The sequence below is a fragment of the Carcharodon carcharias genome, chromosome 14 (assembly GCF_017639515.1).
Source record: "Carcharodon carcharias isolate sCarCar2 chromosome 14, sCarCar2.pri, whole genome shotgun sequence".
Taxonomy (NCBI): Eukaryota; Metazoa; Chordata; class Chondrichthyes; order Lamniformes; family Lamnidae; genus Carcharodon; species Carcharodon carcharias.
In genome coordinates, this window is record NC_054480.1 from 115,792,296 (window position 1) to 115,807,317 (window position 15,022).

The following is a 15,022-nucleotide window of genomic DNA, read 5'->3' on the forward strand; positions in this document are numbered from 1 at the left end:
GTTTTTCAAAAATATCCAGATTTATTGATTTCACCAATTTCAGTGGCGAGATTGTACTCTCAACCTCTGAGATTAAGCATTTCATATTCTACCAACTGAGCTGGTCAGTAAGTTTACATTTGCCAAAGTCATTGAAGGCATAAGACTCACAATGGGAGTTGAAGATACCAGAGTAAAGTAAAATTGCTCTCAGGATTAGGAATTCTTTGACCAAGTCCCCATGGAAAAGACTTTGGCAAAACAATTTTAAAATGTGTTCTCTACAAATGCTGTCTGATTACTTTGACAGGATAATCAGATGCTGTATTACCTGGAAAAACTCAGCAGGTCTGGCAGCATCGGCGGAGAAGAAAAGAGTTGATGTTTCGAGTCCTCATGACCCTTCGACAGAACTTGAGTTCGAGTCCCAGTCCTTGGACTCGAACTCAAGTTCTGTCGAAGGGTCATGAGGACTCGAAACGTCAACTCTTTTCTTCTCCGCCGATCCTGCCAGACCTGCTGAGTTTTTCCAGGTAATTCTGTTTTTGTTTTGGATTTCCAGCATCCGCAGTTTTTTTGTTTTTATTTTAGTCAGATGCTGTGTTATGAATCTGTAGGCAAATCAGGGATACTTAATATGTAAGGTGAGAAGTGGTTTCTTTCAGAGATGACACAATAGGCAATTCATTAGACATCTCTGGATATTCAGGACCTTGGAGTTAACAAATCATTTTGATCTCTGAGCATCAACCAGAGATGTTTTTTTTAAAATCAGACAGACACTACAAAAGCATGCAGCATCAGGCTGGAAAAACTGAACCTCTGCCCTGTTCATGGAGACTTTATGCTTTTATATCAAAGTCTTTTTAGATAAAACATTAAACTTAGGCCCTTTCTATCTTCTCAGGTTGACTCAAAGAGTTCAACATACCATTCAAAGTAGACCTGGGAAATTCTCCCAACATCCTAGCCAATATTTAGAGCCCCCCACCCCCGGGCATTGGTGCAGGATAGGCCCAAGCCATCTTGCTTCATCAATGACCTTCCCTCAAATAAGGTCAGTTGTTGACATGTTCACTGATGATTGCACAGTGCTCAGTTCTATTCATAGCTCCTCAAATAATGAAGCAGCCTGTGCCCGCAGGCAACAAGACCTGGACAACATTCAAGCTTGGGCTGATAAATGACAAGTAACATTCATGCCAGACAGGTGCCAGGCAATGGCCATCCCATCAAGGGAATATCTAACCACCTCTGCAGTGTGTACCATCTACAAGATATACTTTAGCAATACACCAGCACCTTCCAAACCTGCAACCTTACCACCCGGAAGATTGAGGGCAGCCTGTGTATGGGGACACCAAAACCTGAAAGTTCGCCTCCAAGTCACACAGTATCGTGACTTGGAAATATTTCACTGTTCCTTCATTGTTGCTGTGTTAAAATCTTGGAACTCCCTACCATGCATCATTTTGGGAGTACCTTCAACCAACTGCAGTGGTTTCAAGAAGACAGCTCACCAGCTCCTTCTCAAGGGCAATTAGGGATAGTCAATACATGCTGGCCTTGCCAGCAATGCTCACACCCTTTGGCTGAGGGAAAAAAGATGTGGAAATGTGATCCAGGATGCTTTGCAATTTCACAGTTATATTCTGTATCACATTTATAGATACAGGGCAGTCGAGTCAAATCCTTTATGAATCAGAAAACCAGACCACTTAAGGAAGCATGTGGCACCACTGAACTAAGAACAACTTATTAAAGGTGGTTTGTCTTTAGGTAGGATCCTTAAGTAGAATTTATTAGATCAATAAAGTATTTCTGTTTCTTCTGCTTCTTTGCAGTTTTGACCATTTTAAGCAGATTATGGAGAATTTCTATATAAAAATGTATTTTTCCTGGAATCCTTTACTACGCATTGCCTACTGCTTAGTGCATATGTGACACACGATGGATATAACACATCAAAGCGATCTTTTAAAAAATCAGTCATTTCCTTCAATTCTCCTAATCCATGCCCAGATTTTAACAAACAACTAGCATTACTTAGATTTGCTGATTTAAACCACTGCCCCACAAAGAACACTTAAACAGTAGCTTTAAAGGGATAAACCAGGTTAAAACATAACTCCGGTGTAAACGTCACCACTGTGCTCCAGACTGTGCTAGAACTGGATTGGTACAGTACCCCAAAAAAAATCTTCACCAGTGACACCTTCTTGACCACAGATGCAAATCATGTCCCACATTGTTCTATCAAATTAAACCATCTGGTGACCTACACACTTTACAGGTTGGCGATGACAACGCTTGAAAATGGCTGGAATATGTCGAGATGCATATGCTAGTTAACTGTGACCAGTAAAATTTGGGGTTAGCATGGCTCAAAGAATGTAGCTACAAGTTCAGTCAGAAGTAACAGACAAAGCATAGGAAAATTCACCTGTTGTATGTAATTGACAAATTTGCACATGAACTCCCCGAAAATCCAGCTGGGGAGTGGGTATAGGACTGCGGTGAAAGGAACACAGCACACCAGAAATATAATATCAGTTGTAGCCAGATTTGCTGGAAAAAGAAACAAAAGCTCAGAGCAATCTCAAAGAGAATTGAGAAATCAATCAAGTTGCAGACCAAGCAGCTACCTCACGTCATTCTGTGAATTATTATTATAATTTAGAGAGTTTAAATATTTCAGTGCTCATTACCATATTTAGATAAATAAGTTAGAATTTATTTCACAGAGCAATGAACTGGGTTAATACAAACCTTTTAATCAAGAGCTGAAGGATTGGTCTTGACTCTGTCCCCATATATCAAAGTGATATTTATCCAAAGTTCTATCTTTCAGATTTATAAATATAAAATAGTTTTCTGAATTTTTACCACTACTGGTTTAATTTAAAATATTAACTTGGAAAATTTACAGTTACAAAACGAAATTGATCTTTTTTTTTAAACTAAAGGTTTCACTTACACCTACCGAGCCTGGTTATCTAATATACTTCGAAATAAAATATACCTTCCCCTTCTAACCAGGTTTACAATTAATATCAGAGTACCTCTGACTGTAGAATTTATAGTTAGTTTGATATATTATTTTTATCACTCATGCATACATCTACATACATTTTACAGATACAGATTGTCCTTTATAAATTAATCTGTATAGATTGTATAGATGTAGAACTCAGCCCCGGTGCAGGGAAGTCAGGGTGTATCGGTGCCGTTCCCCACCCTGGATAAATGGGGAGGGTTGGTGGCAGGAAGGGCAACTGGCTAAAACTACTCGTTAAATGGAAAAAAAATGATGGTAGATATGAAGGGTGATCAGCCAGCATTGTGGCGACCCCGTGTCAAATGGGAAAAGTCGAAAGGGGAAGAAGAGTGATATTATATAGATACAGAACTGCGTGAATTTACTCATCGATTTTGTTACCTATGTAAAAGTTGGTAACTGTTCGCATCTGCTTGTGCTTCGTTACCACATAAATCACCAACGAGTTTCCAGCCAGTCCGACCACCATCAGAATCCCGAAGAAGAGGGGCACCAACCAGGCGTCCATCAACACTGGGGGTCTCGGAGCTGCTGTTGTGTTGCTACAGACATTCTCCAAACATGCAATGTTCAGATATTGGAAAGACTCATTCATGGAGGGGGCCACAGAAGTGCCCAGCATCTTCTTAGGAAATTAAAAGCGATGCCGTTAGAACCACCTTACATACAAAACAATAAGTAATATGAACCTCTCCCGAGAGATGCACACGGATTTTCCTCTCCAGTAGGCGATTGTACCTGTCCAAATGCTATTCTGACTTTAGCACTTCGTCAATGACATGTTTAGACTATGTACTGATGAAGCCGAATCAGTTGAGTGCTATGTTTCACTCAGAGCTCGCTGACAGGAAGAGTCGAAGGAAAGGAAGGCCGGCTCGATGTCAGACGAGTGCAACCGTTTTTTTTATATAGAGAGCTTTTGACGCGGTGGTGATGTGTCTTTGAAATCAAAGCGGAGGGGCAGGATAAGAGGTGCGCTCTCCTGAAATCCTTGTCTGTGAACCTAAACTGTCATTGCTCAAACCCTAATAAAAAGAAAGAAACCTTTCTTTAACATCTAATAATAACAAAGCTACTTGATTTCTTCAATCATGTGTTCTTATGTTCTTATTTCAAGATTGTTGCGCTTTAATCTGTACAATATTTATTATTTTCTTCTACATTTGTGTAAATGTATTTTATTAACCATTTCAAAATTATTGAATTCTGGAAAAAATCTGCCCATTGCTTCCATATTAGACCAAATGCACAAATTGTTATCAATTTATCTTAACCCCGTTATAACGTAAAATGATCTATAAGTACCCAATGCCCATAGGGTAGTCTCTATAGTAAGTATAGCAAAGCTGGTCTTTTTGGGATTCCACTGCGTTATACCTTCACTTACAATTACAATTGCATTGGTTTAATTCACTCAGTCAGTAACTTGGGTTAAAATATTGCACAAAGGAATTCCCCACAAATGGGTTAAGAGGATAAAAACCTCCAGTGATTTTGCAGTTACTGTTAGGATTTATAGATCTTGATGCCTTGTATCTGCATTGAATTGTGTTGTATTTTAACACATTCTTTCTTTTCCCTTGAAAGGTTAAGCATGGATTATGGAATTAATTACTAATTTAATTTATTGGGGAGAAGCCTATCCATAGCAGGCTCTTCCTCTGTCACCTATGCTCCATGGTATAAATGCCCCAATCCTCAAGCATCATAGGCTAATAAAAATGTGGGTGTACAAACAGACCATCAGATTAAAGCTAACAATTTTCAAGGAATGACGCCACTGATTTCTGACAGGTGTCCCTCTGTTCTGTGCAGAAGGGCAAGTTAAGAACAGTGGAAACTAAATTTAAAACAACCCTTAGGAACATGGGAATTGCTGTAAGAAAAAAGATCCTGGACCATCCAGTTCACCTTCTACCATCCTGGTCCCCTTAAAGCTCAAAAAATGACAATCATATCAGCTCTCAACCTTCTCTTCACCAATGAGAATATGCCCAATTCACGTAATTGCTCATCATAATCCAATCTCACCATCCCCTCAAAGATTCAGGTTTCTCTTTTCTGTGTCTTTCCAGTAGCTCCAGTATCTTTTTGTACTACAGTGACCAGGAAAAAAATTAACTCAAAAATTAACTGAATATTTGAAATGATCTAGCAGTGAGGCAATGGATTCAGAGAGGTTATGAAAGGTCAAGGTGTATTTGGATGCTTGGTGACTTGAAGTAGCTGTGGCTCAAGCCTATTGGCTTGCACCAATTTTCTAATATTCTGACTATTGAAATGTTGTCTTACTAAAAATATTAATTTTAATACATATACAGAAATTTTTTTAAAGATTTGTAAACGATGACAATTTTGTGGGTTATTACAAGTAAATCATTGAAAATCAGTCGGGCTGATCTAGCCTGGCAGAAACCAGATGGGTGAGCAGTTATAATGGTCCGGGGGATTTAACCACACTGATCATGCCATAATTATATAGAAACATAGAAAATAAGAGCATGGGGTAGGTCATTCAGCCCTTCGAGTCTGCTCTCTCATTCAATAAGATTATAGCTGATCCCCTATCTCAACGCCATACTCCTGCACTCTCCCCATACTCCGAAATGCCTTTAGAGTCCAGAAATCTATTTCCTTCTTAAATATATTCAGTGACTTGTCCTCCACAGCTTTCTGTGGTGGAGAATTCCATAGGTTCACCATCCTCTGAGTGAAGAAGTTTCTCCTCATCTCAGTCCTAAATGGTCTACCCCGTATCATGAGACTGTGACCCCTTGTTCTAGATCCCCAGCCAGAGAGAACATCAACCCTGCATTTGTCTGTCCACCCCTGTCAGAATTTTATATGTTGCAATGAGATCTCCTTTTATTCTTCTAAATTCCAGTGAATACAAGCCTATTCAGCCCAATCTCTCCTCATACAACAATCCTGCCATCCCAGGAATCAGTCTGGTGAACCTTTGCAGCATTGCCTCTATAGCAAGTGCATCCTTTCTTAGGTAAGGAGACCAAAACTGCACACAATACTCCAGGTGTGGTCTCACCAAGGCCCTGTACAGCTGCAGTAAGTTGTCACCTAGTGGGACAAGAGTAATAGAATCATAGGGACACCATCACCTGCAAGTTCACACGCCACCCTGATTTGGAACTATAAAGCCATTCCTTCATTATTGCTAGGTCAAAATCCTGAAACTTTCTTCCTAACCGCATTGTGGCAGTATCTTCAGCTGACTGTTGAGAAAGGCACAATACGAGGACATGCTCCTTCTGCCTGCAAAGGACAGGGCCCTGTGTGTGAATATATGTAGCTTCTAACATGTGTAATTGAGCTACACTGCGAGCCTGACTGATAACTTTAAATTGGTTTTCAGTGTAATTCTTAGCACAATCAGGATTGTTTAGCAGGGACTGTCCAATTGCAGAATCACATCTAATGTTGAACACTATGGGCAGGATTTTGCCCTTGGCGGAGTTGCTCGGCGGGGGTGGGTGAGGGTGGTCAGGACACTGACTGCTGCCTGCGATCGGCACCGCACTAAAATTTTACATAGTCAGGCCAATTTAGACCCACCCAGCGGGGAACGCAAGCGGCAGCACTGTTTGTTTGATTGAAAAATGCGCGCGATAGAGCACTTCAATCTGCCTGAGGCACAGCGCTGTCTCAGGGAGATGAAGCGCTGTTTAAAAAAACTAATGAACAAAACAAAAATGTCATAAAACATATCCCCCCATATGACTCTGTCACATGAGCAGGGACATGTTTTTAATTCAAGTATAAAGTTTTTATTTTATGTTTATTTGCTTTAGGAAACCTCATGCCACTCGTGGATGAGGTTTCCTAAAAAGTGCAAAAGCCGCTTAACGTTTTCGTTTGTCTGCCAACTGTAAGGTTGGATGGGCAGTGTAAACTTGAATTAAATTACCTTTTTAATGGCCTTAATAGGCCTTTTAATTGTCAGCTGGTGCACTGCTGACACCGGAGGGAATATCACGGGACTACACGATGATGTCAGGACCCTCGCCCGACGTCATCATGTGACATTTTACGTTCGGCCTGGTCTGGTGCGCGCCCACCCACCAAGCTCAATATTCTGCCCTATGTTTTGAGCTTTGCAAACATGTGCTGGTTGGGTACGGTCTGTACTTTGCCTGTTGTGAACAGCTGTAAGGACATGCTGTTTGATACAGTCCTCCAATCATTGGGAGATACAGCCTACATACCTGGCATCACACCAGCACTGAAATTCATATACCACATTACTTTGCATGTCTTTTTGGCTTGATGGCAGAATCCTATTAGTGGAGAATACCACTCATGTTGCTACTGCATAGTAGCAGCATGAAATGGCATCTTCACCTGTCGCTCAAATTTTTGAGACACCTTACCTTTCCAGGGTAATCTGAGGTAGCCTGGGCATATTTCAGGACTGAAGTGGCGTCCTTAGGCCCATTCATGAGTTTGCACGATATACAGTGAGCAAGGATCTGATGAAGGTAGCCATTATTCCGCAGGATGGCTTTGATGCACATTATTTCAGCATCAAGTTTGCATGGTGAGCAAATTTCTCAGACCCTACTTACAAGGTTGCCAATAAGGCCAATCTTATAGTGCATGGAACTGTAGGAATCCCAACACGTACATTGACCAATGAAAGTAGGCTTGCAGTAGACAGTAGTAGAGAACCCTTTGGCAGATTTCTTAACTAGCCCATCGAGGAAAGGGAGCTCATTTGATTGCTCCATTTCAACCATGAGTTTAAGTGCAGGATGGAGCGCATTAAGATATGTAAGGAAGAAAAAAAATGGCCTTTGTCTGATTATGCTTGTGTGAAGTGCACTGGGCTGTTTTAGTAGAATAAAGGTGCTATATCAATACAAGTTTTGCTGTTAGAGAAAAAGTAGACTGTCACAGGAAAGTTCCAAATAACCTAGCTTCAAAAAAAAAATACTCAAAATGAATCACACATCTGAAGAGAGTTAGAGACTGAATGAGAGAACTATGGGAGAAAGATTCAGAGACCAAATGAGAGAATTACAAGAGTTAAAGTTAGAGACCGACTGAGAGCTACACACCAAGAGGGAATTGTTGATCCAGTGAAATTTTGCAATGTATATTATTAAAGTACCTATTGTACTGAAGGTCACAATTTTTTAGCTGTCTGATTCAAGGCACCTGGAGTAAAGAGGAAAGTCTTCTTTTTACAACCAGGACATGTCCCTTCTAATCTGTAGCATGCCTGTGTAACCTGAATTCCCTGCATTCATTCATGTGCTCATTTTGGCTACCACTGGAAACTAGCAGTAAAGTGTTTATGTGTAGACTTGGGGAGGGTTGAAGAATTGGGCTCAGAATTGGGTATTCACTATTTGGGCTTACACGTGAAGAATGGCTATTTGGGCGAGATAACTGAATGCAAACAATTTTCATGAAACTGCATGCCAAAAAGAGCTAGCATCTTCAGAAGATTAAAGAAAATTGTGGGGGGTGGGGGAAATTAAATACTTCTTAATTTCAAAACATTCATCATGAAATTTCACTTTAATAAAGCATCCAGAATCAAATCTCATTTCAAATGTTTAAAACATTTGAGATACCTCAAAGCATTTAAAGCAGTTGGCAGCTTGGCCAATACATTTATCCAAGTGACAGTTATAGAATTCACCTGTCAGTCTATTTTCCCAGTAGATCTTTACAAATGTACATCTTACACCAGCACTGTGAGCTATAAGGATAATAGAATACAACTGTCATGATAATAGTGTTGCTTCTGCTGCAAATTCTAAAATGGATATCAACCATTTTACAATGGAATATAAAAAGTGATTTAAAACCCCTACTTTTTAATTTTCTATTGGAAGCAAATCCGCTTACTCCAATCTTAAAGCAAAAGGCATACAAAATTAATGAAGCAAAGCCAATACTGCAGCTGTAATTAATTTTAAATAATTGACAAGTAAAAGTAGGGAAGGTGAGAGCATTGTGTATGATCAGAGGCATCACAAGTGTCATTAGGCGTGCAGCTACTTCGAACCTTCAGTGGCCCAAACCAAAGGCAAATGTTTTAAGATTTTCATTACTTTTGTTAATGGTGTTTGTTATTTTCTCTCCTTCCCAGGTCTCTTCCTGCTTAGTTTTGGAGTTAACTGCGAGAATGTATGCAAGAGCATGTGCCCTGACATCATCGTGCGTTCACGCGATATTTTGTTCAGCAGGCACGCACCGGAGTTGGCTGCGCATCCGCCGATAATTGAAAGGCCTATTAAGGCCTTTAACAAACTAATTAAAATCAAATTAACCTCATCAAGTGGGATGAGGTTCCCTAAAGCAAATAAACATTAACTAAAAAATTTATTTTTGAATTAAAAACATGTCCCAGCTCATGCGACAAAGTCGCAGCGTGGACCATAATTAGCCCGCCCATGTGAAATCGTGGAGTGGAGCCAATCACGGGCAGCAGTAGGCTCCCCGACCACCCCTGCCAAGCCCGCCCGATGAGGGAAATACTCTGGCTATGATCTCTTTCAGCCCTGAAGACCCTACTACTACATCTCCCCACCCGAGTCTTTGTCAAATATATTTTATATCTTTATTTACATATTTATATCTTCCCCCAAACTCTCTGACTTAATAGTATCCTTGTGAGGCTTGGAAGATTGGTCGTTTCCCCTTGGACTTCTTTGCTTTGACTTAGTTGGTCCTCAGTAAGAGTTCTGTTATCTGGTGAATTGACTTTTAACATCTGGTTCTCCCAAATGTATATTAGAAAATTTTCTTAACTGGATCTAGACTTGATCCTCTTCTTCCTCTCTTGCTGTTGTACTTTGCTTGATCCATTGTTTTTTTCTCGTGGTTGGATTTTATGGGTTTATTCCTCTCTTTACATTGACTATGTTCCCTATCTTTTTTTGTTGATTTGACTCTGGTTCCTTTTAATGATTTCCTCTGCCGTTCTTTACCTCTGGAGCAATGATTCCTTGTAGCCTCTGGTTCGTGGGGTTTCCGGGAATCCTGGATTGCCACCTCAAGGGGTAATTATGTGGGCAAGACAGGAAGCTGTGAGGAAGGCACTTGATCAACATCTTGCTGCCCCTCCGACTCCAGTAACCCTGGTGTGGCAGGAAGATCAGATTTCTTCAACGTGGAAAAGATGGACATCGCCTGTTTCCAGTCCTGGAGCCACCACTTCTGATAGATGGATAGGTATGGATGCACTTACTAAGGGATCACCTTGTCAGATGAATGTGGCATTATATCAGCATACCCATGTGACTGGGTTTTATCTTCCACCCTCTCTGCTGATGCACCGAGTGATGAAAGGTCATGATCGCACTCAGGTACTCGTTAATCCAACCAGTTCATTTCCCCTTCAATAAGAATGAGTTTACTTTCTGTCCCCTGGAGATCTTCTTGGAAAAAGGCTGGATTATTGGTGAGATCAAAGATCCAAGATCTCTGGAATGTGGATATGTGCGTCAATGGACACATCACTAATTTTAAATTGGACACAGGAGCAAGTGTCACAGTTTTATCTGATAAAGAACAGTGGCTAGCAACCCTAGGGCTGAGGAAAACTGAAACACTGTTATATGGTCCAGGATGGATCAAACCACCAGTTGTAGGCATGCTATAAGCACCACTCCAATACAGGCACAAGCAGATTCTAGAGGTATTATATGTGCTTTGCAATCAGGAATTTTCTCTGCTAAGCTGAAATGCCTGTGTCGGCCTCAACTTCATTAAGACAGTGGAAGACGTCTTATTGGATCCAGTGAAAAGTGTCGAAAAATCAGTACCGAAGTCCCAATCGAGGTCATCAGAGCCATTAGACGGTTTGAGGGGTTTTGATTGGCATAATCGATGACTATCTGTTCCTTGACGTCTTCCACTGTCTTAATGAGGTTGAGGCCGACACAGGCATTTCAGCTTAGCAGAGAAAATTCCTGATTGCAAAGCACCTATAATACCTCTAGAATCTGCTTGTGCCTGTATTGGAGTGGTGCTTATAGCATGCCTACAACTGGTAGTTTGATCCATCCTGGACCATATAACAGTGTTTCAGTTTTCCTCAGCCCTAGGGTTGCTAGCCACTGTTCTTTATCAGATAAAACTGTGACACTTGCTCCTGTGTCCAATTTAAAATTAGTGATGTGTCCATTGACGCACATATCCACATTCCAGAGATCTTGGATCTTTGATCTCACCTAGGAAGGATTGTTGTTCCTTTTTTGGTGAGACCCCTCTATTTTATTGATGGTCTTATGTGTGAAGATTCTCTCTTGATCCTCTAAATATCCAGATGTTTTTGTTCTGCACATCTTTCCGAAATGTCCGACCCTTTTACGAGCATTCTACAGTGCTTGCAAGACACTAATTGCGCCCTGTGAGTCTTTTTGGCACCACAGCTCTGGCATGGTTTACAGACATCTTGAGATTTTGTTCCATAAGGTCTTTTTAGCCCCGAAGTGTCCTTGACATTTTTTGTTTGATAAGCTCTACCATTACTAGGGGTGTTCTGTCCTCTTAGTATGACTTTTGTTGACGGACCTTAAATTTTCTGACTAACTCTATCGTCTTCTCCAAAGTTAAGCCTTGTCAGGATTTCAGTAGGTCAGAAATGGTGTCATCACTTACCTGACTACAATGCGGTACAATATCAGCTCACATTTAAGATCACCATATTCACAACCTTCAGCCAATCGATACAGGCCATTGATAAAGGTATCCACTAGACCCTTTTGTTAAACCTGGCTCTTTCTAATGCCTTGTTACTGTATAGGTTAAAATAATTATCAAAAGCTCTTAAGACCTCTTCGAATTTGCCTGATGTTTCATTAATGCCTTGTCTTGCTATCACATCATCAGGAATTGCACCAATAGAGTATAATAATGTATTGCCTTGTTCAACCTCTGATTTATTGTTTAATCTGGATGCAATTCTGAATCTTAAAAATCTCTTCCTCCATAGTGCCCAATTCTGTGTCTGGTCTGGCCCTTTCATATGTCCATATCGTTCTGGCAAGGTAAATTTGGAATTCTGTTTTCAGCTCTTAGATGGCTTGCCTTGATTTTTAAATCTTCTGTTGCAGTAATGGAGTTTTTCCATGCTGATCAGGATTTTACCAAAACCATTGCAGTCACTGAGTCGGGTTTTGTAGTTGTTCCTAACTTTACCGAATTTCTAAATTAATCAGTTAAAGTAATTATTAAGGCCAGTTCACTGCTTTCTTCCCTTTAGAGAATCGATTCGAGCAGCCAATTTTTTTTGTGCTAATGCTCTGGGAACATGGGGCAGAATTCTCCGGTCGGTGAGCTGGGGTGGGGCCTGCTCACCGACATGTAAAATGATGCGCGGTGATGTAGGGCGGGCGCTGAATCAGCTGCGCGCCCGCCGAACTGTCAAAGGCCTATTAAGGCCATTTAAATATAACTAATTTAATTAGATGAGCTGCCCGTCGAACCTTAAGGTTGGCGGGCAGGCGAAGGGCCCAGGCGGCCTTCGCATTTTTCATGAAACCTCACCCATGGGCGGGATGAGGTTTCATGAAGTGTTTTAAAAGTCAATAAAAATTTTAAAAACAATTCTTTCACATGTCCCAGCTCACGTGACAGTGTCACAGGAGGGGACATGTTTTACAAGTTTTTATTTCCCTTTATTTAAATTTACACGTCAAACCAATGTCATGTGCAAAAGAGCGCAGGGAACGACTCGGGGAATCCCCCCCCCCCCCTCACCAGCCTGCACAGGAAGTGATCAGCACTTCCAGGCGAGCATCACGCTGGGCGGGCCTTAATTGGCCCGCCCATGTAAAATGGCGATGCGTCCCCAATTGAGGGCACCGATCAGGTTTGCACCCGCCCCCACCCATTACTGCACAACCCCCCCAATGGGGGGAAAATTCAGCCCATGAGTTCAAATCCCACCATGCCAACTGGGGGAATTTAAATTCAATTAGTTAATAAATATCTGGAATTTAAAGTCAGTTTCAGTAACGGTGACCATGCAACTATCATTTGATGGCCTGTATTGATTGGCTGAAGGTTGTGTATACGGTGATCTTAAATCTGAGCTGACTTGGAACCATACCGTAGTTGGGTAACTGATGACATTCTTTCTGATCTACAGCAATCCAAAGAAGACTTAACTTTGGAGAAGATGATACAGTTAGTCAGACAATTTGAGGTCTGTCAACAAAATAGAGTCATACTAAGATGGGAGGACAAATCAATAATATGAATAATATCCATTAGGGAAAGAAATCTGCCATCTTTCTTATCTGGCCTTCATGTGACTCCAGCCCCACAGCAATGCAGTTGACTCTTAACTGTCCTCTGAAATGGCAAGCCACTCAGTTGAAGAGCAATTAAGGATAGGCAATGAGTGCTAGCCTTACCAGTGATGCCCACATTCCATGAAAGAATAAATAAAGTTATGAGCTATGTTATAAATCCTGATTTAATCAGAAACGTAGAAAATTGCCATTGAATATATTCAGAATTGAAATGTATTTTTGGTTCTGGATTTCAGGCAGCATAAGGAATAAATATTGTTTTTAACCTTCCACTCTTGCAGATCCCTAGTGCAAAGTTAGTCTGTACTGAGTTAGTAGGTAACACAACACAATGGGGATAATATTCCCCCCGTTGGGGAGGGTTGTACAAGGGCAGACAGGGATGGGCGTGGACCCAATTGGCAACCCTGATCGGGTCCATGCTGCCATTTTACATGGGCAAGCCAATTAAGGCTCTCCCAGCGTGATGTGCACCCAGAAGCACTGTGCGCTCCCTGTGAGGGTTGTGGAGGGTGGGGGGGGGGGGGGGGGGGTGGTTTCCCTGAGTCGGGGCCTGCAGAAATCTCCCTGAGTCACAGAGTTGCCTCAAGGAGATTAGTTTAAGTTTTAAAAATTTAAATATAGAAAAGAAAAAAATTTAAGACATGTCCCCTCATGTGACAGTGTCACATGAGCTGGTACATGTCAATGAACTTTTATAAAAATTTTTATTCAATTTATAAACACTTCATGACACCTCATCCCGCCTGTGGATGAGGTTCGATGAAAAATGCAAAGGCCGCCTGGGCTCTTCGTCTGCCCGCCAACCTTAATGTTGGATGGGCAGCTCAGTTTATTCATTTAATTAGTTTTTAAAGGCCTTAATAGGCCTTTGACAGTTCAGCGGGTGCGCAGCCGAGTCGAAAAATCGAAATGATGCGCGGTGACGCCTGACGTGACCCTGTGCCATTTTATGCCTCAGCAAGCGGGCCCTGCCCCCGCTCGCCGAGCCAAAAATTCTCCCCAATAAAGCACAAACAACATTTTTGTTTCATAATTATTTCCAAGCTATAATTTTCTTTGGAAATTTCCATCATTTTCAACATAATGGAACAGGTGTAGAATGTGAAGTGACTTCTGATAGAAAATTGATTCATGTCCTCTATAATTTCCAGTTGAAGCTTTAAACGTCATCATGTTGTGCTTGCTAATTTTTAGTTACACTTTAGGATAGTAATTATTTTGCACTGCAACACAAGCATGTTTGACGAGTTTTCTGACAACCTCACTCAGAAGAATTTAATCCTTTTACTGTCAAGATGGACGATTTAATGAAAAGTCATTAACAAATAAAATTAAGTAAAATATCTTTTGATGTTCTGTGTTGGTTTGTCTCTTACTGTTTATGTTTTGGATCATTAGAAAGAGATTACTGAAACTTTAATAGGTTATGGCTGGATGATGCTTTTGATTAAGTCAAACACTGTGCTTCATTAAAACCTTTGTACGTGGGTATTATCAGCTTTAACTTGACCAAAGGAAGGTGAATTATGGTTAGGTTTTTGGGTCAATTTTAGCACCTACTACTCCCGTGAAAGTACTAGGGTATGTTCAATGGGTACTGGCAACCCCACCACATCATCCAAGTGATTGTGAATGAATCAAAGCAATGAGTGCTGACAGGATATTTTGCCATGTGGCACATCACAGACAAGCC

At 41.0% G+C, this 15,022-nt stretch overlaps 1 protein-coding gene across 1 annotated transcript in view; it reads right to left on the reverse strand.

The window, feature by feature from the left end:
* The window catches only part of LOC121287450 (G-protein coupled receptor 54-like), a 40,555-nt gene extending 36,920 nt beyond the window's left edge, over positions 1-3,635 (reverse strand). Inside the window, exons 1-2 of the mRNA XM_041205347.1 lie at positions 3,419-3,635; positions 2,423-2,547 (exon numbers count right to left, since the gene is read on the reverse strand). Coding sequence (XP_041061281.1) covers positions 2,423-2,547; positions 3,419-3,632 — 339 coding nt within the window. The 5' untranslated portion in view covers positions 3,633-3,635. The remainder of the gene's footprint in view (positions 1-2,422; positions 2,548-3,418) is intronic.
* Between the last annotated feature and the right edge of the window lie 11,387 nt (positions 3,636-15,022).